Source organism: Pseudorca crassidens, chromosome 2 (assembly GCF_039906515.1).
Source record: "Pseudorca crassidens isolate mPseCra1 chromosome 2, mPseCra1.hap1, whole genome shotgun sequence".
Taxonomy (NCBI): domain Eukaryota; kingdom Metazoa; phylum Chordata; class Mammalia; order Artiodactyla; family Delphinidae; genus Pseudorca; species Pseudorca crassidens.
This window is the reverse complement of record NC_090297.1, coordinates 114,277,138-114,282,890: the sequence shown is the minus strand read 5'-3', so window position 1 is coordinate 114,282,890 and position 5,753 is coordinate 114,277,138. Positions and strand designations below refer to the sequence as shown.

General features: G+C 38.8%; 1 protein-coding gene across 1 annotated transcript; it reads right to left on the bottom strand.

Moving 5' to 3' along the window:
- Window positions 1-4,513: 4,513 nt before the first annotated feature.
- On the bottom strand, window positions 4,514-5,452 carry OR10K1 (olfactory receptor family 10 subfamily K member 1). Its single transcript, XM_067713918.1, has one exon. The coding sequence runs from the start codon at window positions 5,450-5,452 to the stop codon at window positions 4,514-4,516; it is 939 nt and encodes a 312-aa protein (XP_067570019.1).
- Between the last annotated feature and the right edge of the window lie 301 nt (window positions 5,453-5,753).

Sequence of the window (5,753 nt, the reverse complement as noted above, 5' to 3'; positions counted from 1 at the left end):
TCATGAATAAATATTAATTTTTTTCAAATCCTTTCTCTTCATCTATTGAGATAATCATGTGATTTTTACCCTTCCTTTTTGTTAAAGTGCTGTATTACATTGATTGATTTGCAGATATTGAACCATCCTTGTATCCCTGGAATAAATCCCACTTGATCATGATATATGATCCTGTTTATATATTGTTGAATTAGGTTTGCTAAATTTTATTGGGAATTTCTGCATCTACATTCATCAGAGATACTGGCTGAATTTTCTTTATTTCTGGTTTTGGTACCAGGGTAATGAGGGTCCTGTATCATAAAATTGGGGATGTTCCATCCTCTCCAATTTGGGGGAATAGTTTGATAATAGGCATTAGCTCTTCTTTATGTGTTTGATAGAATTTGCCCTGTGAGCCACCTTGTCCTGGACTTCTGTATGCTGGGAGTTTTCTTTTTTTTTTTTTTACAAATTCAATTTCACTTATAATGATGTCTGTTTAGATTGTATATTTCCTCCTGATTCAGTCTTGGGCAATGTATATTTCTAGAGATTTATCCAGGTTTTCTAGGTTAGCGCATTTGATGGCATTTAACTGTTTGTAGTATTCTAATGATTTGTTCGTATCTCTGTGACATCAGCTGTTATTTCTCTTCTTTCAAATTTTATTTTGTTTATTTGGGTTCTCTCTCTTTTTTCTTGTTGAGCTTGGCTTATAATTTTTTTAATCTTTTCAAAAAACAAGCTTTTGGTTTCATTTATCTTTTCTATTTCTTTGGTCTCTATTTAATTTATTTTCTCTCTTATCTTTATTATCCTTCCTTCTGCTGACTGACTGTGGCTTTGTTTGCTCTTCTTTTTCTAATTCCCTTAAATGGTATATTAGGTAGTTTATTTGAGATTTTTATTCTTTCTTGAGGTGGGACTGTATCACTATAAACTTTCCTCTTAAAATTGCTTTTGTTGCATCCCTTAGATTTTAGAAGGTGTGTTTTTATTTTCATTTGTTTTGCAGTATTTTCTGATTTCTTCTTTGATTTCTTCATTGACCCACTGGGTCTTTAGTAGCATGTTGTTTTGTCTCTACATGTTTGTGTTTTTCCCATATTTCTTACCATAACTGATTTCTAGTATCATACTATTAGAACCAGAGAAAATACTTGATATAATTTCCGTCCCCTTAAATTTGTTGAAACTTGTTTTGTGGCCTAGTATTTGATCTATCCTAGAGCATGTTCCCTGTATACTTGGAAAAATATATATATATATTCTGATGTTTTTGGATGGAATGTCCTTTGTATGTCTATTACATTTAACTGATTTGACATGAGTAAGGGCATAGGCTGGGGCTGTCCCAGCATCAGTCAGAATTCTGACTACTTCTGATCTGCTGCTCCCATGAATGCCATAATGTCTGCCAGCACCCAGTTTGAATGCTGTGCTGTGTCTGAGCTGGCTCTGTCCCCTGAAACTGTGCCCTCTCCTCTGCTGCAGCACCTTCATCCTAGTGTGGAGCTGTGTTGCAGAGCAAGAGGGATGAGCAGGGCTGGGGTGAGCACTGGGGTGGTTGTGGAAAACTGGCCAGAGTTCTGGGCATCTTCACTCTGCTTCTTCCACCTTGTTTTGGGTGTAAGCAAGCATGTACATGCTCTTCATGAGGAGCATCTAGGCCCTGCTGTCAGTCCTCATGGTTTTCAAACCAGCTAAGGGATCTCGTCCTCCTGGTGTCAGACCTCAGGGCTGTGGCATCCAATATGTGGTTCAGACTTATTCTGAGCCTGTGTAATCTCCCCTCCGAGGGGTGCATGTCCCAACCTGATCACTTCTCTTCCCTCCCTACCCAACCCTGTGTAGATCTTTTTTACAGTCTTGGTTGTATAACAGTCTTTCTGATAGTCTCCAGTTTGTTTTCTCTGAGAATTTTTCCACATGTATCTGTATTTTTGATGTGTGGGTGGAGCAAGGTGAGCTTGGTGTCCTCCTACTCTGCCATCTTGATATCCTACTCTAGCCACCATGCAAACCCAAGCAGTACTTATAAAATCCATGTGGTAAGAAACCAAGTCTCAATAGCCCCAGATTTGCACACAACCAACATTTAACATGAACTAAGGAGCTACATAAGTGACAAATTTTGTAAATGGCCCTTCAGCCCTAGTTGGGCCAACCAAGGTGACCTTACAAAAAGTAGATACAAGCTGTCCCATAAAGCCCTGCCAAAATTTTGGATTTGTGTGTAAAATAAATAACTGTTGTTATCTTAGCTAAACTACAGGGTAGTTTGCTAATTGGAAATAAATAACTAGAACAGAATTTGGTATCTAAAGTCAGGGTGCTATTATAATTAAAACTTTAAAAATATGGCACTGAGTTTGGACTTGATGGTAGGAAAATCTGTAAAGCCTTAAGGAATCTATCACTGAAAGGTGTAAGAGCCTTGAGGCCACTGTTGGTAAGCATTTGAAGGACAGAGAGGAAGCTGTTATTATAGTTTGGTAAAAGGGGGCATTTACGTGCTTTCTTGGAATGTTTGCATTACTATAGCCTGGAACACAGAAAAATCATTTATTAAACTCATGAGAAATTTCTAGGAAGATTATAGAAAGTGCCGATCAATGATAACATATGAGAAGAAAGAAATGAACAAAATAAGGTGTCGTTAAGTTTCTGAGAAGAATTTAGAAGAACTATAAAGAATCCAGAACTTCCTAGGTTTGCAAATAAAGCTTTTCCCATCCAATTCCCAATCTCTCCCAGCAAAGATTCTGAAAGTAAGAAATGGCTTCAAGGGAAAGATTAAACTCAAGATGTTTCAGGAAACTATTGCCTCAGGGTAAAGATCTTAAGAATGTCACTATAAGACTGTAAGACTTTCTGTTAGAGCTCAGAAATATTTAAGTTTATGCCAAGTAAGTTTTAGACTTTTAATTCCATGTTGTATGAAATAAAAATTTGTGGAAGTGCCTTTCTTTACAGGAATCCAAATGTATGGTTTATCCTTTGAATGATGTTATTAGTATTAAGATTGGATTAATGCAGATGTCTTCATGTTACCTCACTCCATCCCTTTGTGAACAAAGGCATAATTTGGTATAATGACTAAACAGATTTGGTCAAGGAGAGCACAGCTGTTGAACAGGGCTAAGCAAAATTACTCGCATAGAAATAAAATAGAATTTGGGGATCTTGTTGTGTTTGACTTCCCACGCTTCTCCTGAAGGAAAAATTCCTTTATATCTCAGAATAGTTTCAATAAAGAATATTGAAGAAAACCAAACTGTGTTGACAAGCTTGTGTTTAATATAAAATCTGTGCTTTCAGGAAATTCAGATTCGTTATATTAAAAGCAACCTTGTCGACCCTGTTCCTGGTACCGTGCCTGGAACTAAAGAGAAGTTTGTGCTATGAATAGTCTTCCTTATTCTGCCATCTTCTGCTGCCGAGCTGGCTCAGCCACCTTCATGTCCTGTCTTGGTGAATGTCAGTTCATCCATGTAGGCAGCCACACACCTGAACGTGACTTCACCACTCTTTTTTTAAAATTATTCTTCCAGAGAAGAAGCAGCACGTGAGAAATCATGGCAGACTACAGAATCATGTTACTTTGAGGACCAGCAGATAGTGGATTAGCTTCAGAGGGCACAACAAGACACATATGAGAAATGGATAATAATAATGTTAGAAATAATAATGCCACAGAGGTGGCAGGGACTAGGTGATAAATCCTTGGCTTCATCCTCTATGGAAAGAGGAGTCACTGAAGAACTTTTCCATGGATTTTCTGGACATTAGGGAAGTCTTGCTCTTCACCCTATTAATATTAACTCTACCCCTTTGCTAGATTACTTGAGATACTTCAGCAATTATTCCATGTTAGCAGCTGCCTTGAAGAGAATAAATAGGTATGATATTCAGGGAATGAATTTGGGACCTATGACAGGATAATATTAGAAGGGCATATGTATATAGGAAGGAAACTCCATAATAAGGTTCCAGTCTCAAACAAGGAAATGACAAAACAATCCCAAGTAAAGGCAAAGCCATTTCAATATGTAGATTTGGTGTGTGGGGGGGGGAATCAGGGACCAAAAAGGGACACTAAAGTTTGCTGTTGAATGGAGGGGACCAAGGTTGCCTGTTGTCTTCTGGAAAGGAAGAACTAATATCAGGAGGGGTAGGAATAGATAGTCATATATTCTTCTGTTCCTTTGAACTAGACAGCTTTGGTGCATCTTTGCTCTCATCAATGGATTTATTTGTTTTTGAATAATAAATCTTTACAGCAGTAAAATGTGATGAAATTTATTCTAGAAATGAGTAATCTTTTCACATATCTACATAGCCTTCTCAGAGGATTACTCATGGCAGAAAGCCAGAATGTCTTATCTTCTTTGAGCCTCATTCTCTTCATATGAAAAATGTCTTTACATTACAGCATGTTCTACATTTAAATGAGAAAATATTTGAAAGCACACATTTTACTTGGCACATAAAAGGCATACAATTAACTGAACAGTTAATAACTGGCTCTTTAATTAACAGGATATGAAGTCTGGACCATTGTTCTTCGAACGGCTGATTTGAATTCCTTATTCCTCAGACTGTAAACCATTGGATTGAACAATGGAGTGAGGATGGTATAAGACACAGATATTAAGGTATCTTGACTTGAAGAGTAATTGGATTTGGGCCTTAAGTAGATGAAAGAGGCACAACCATAATGAACAGTTACCACAATGAGATGGGAGGCACAAGTAGAGAAGGCTTTGTATCTTCCAACAGAGGATGGGATTTTTAGAATGGCAGAGATGACATGGATATAGGAGACCAGGATAAGTAACAGTGGAATAATCAAAGCAAACACACCAAGCATGAATATGACCAACTGACTGAGGAGAGAGTGATGAGATGCCAGCTTGAGGACAGGAGAAATGTCACAGAAGAAGTGGTGTAGTTGGTTAGAGGAGTGGAATGGCAAGTGAAATACCAGGGAGGTGGTGACCAGTGAGACAGTGAAGCCATAAGCACAGGCAGCAGCCACAAGTCCCACATACACCCCATAACCCATGAGCACTGTGTAGTGCAGAGGGTTACAGATGACCACATAGTGATCATAACCCATGACTGCCAGCAGGAAGGAGTGAGAGCAACCTAAGAAGAGGAAGGAAAACATCTGGATAGAACAGCCCAAGAAGGAGATGGTCTTCTTCTGGGCCAGCAGGTCAACCAGCATCTTGGGTACAAGAATGAAGGTGTAACAAGTCTCAAAACAGGAGAGTACAGCAAGGAAGAAGTACATAGGGGTATGGAGGGCTCTGTCCAGGACAATGGTGGGAATGATGGCATTTGTGCCCAGGGTGAACAGGTAGATGAGCAGGAAGACAATGAAGAGCAGCCGCTGCAGCCCAGCCAGAGATGAGAAGCCAAGGAAGACAAACTCTCTCATCAAAGTCTCATTGACCCATTCCATGGTCATGTTATTAGGAGAGCCAGAGTCAGAGCCAGAGGCCAGGATCCAAGGAGGGAGAAATGCACGGGGAACTCAGCACAAAGCCTACAGGTGGCAGGCATTTCCAGATGTTTGGTGGAACTCATTCATTTTCTCCAAAAACACCTGCCAAAATAAGAATTAAGGCTAAATATGGAACAGAACAACTGATGACCAATTAGAAGACTTTTTTCCAAAACCAAGAACATATTATCTCTCTAGCTAAGGATTAAGGAATTATCTGGTTTTTTCCCCTTGTATCTTACTTATGGATTATTGTGTT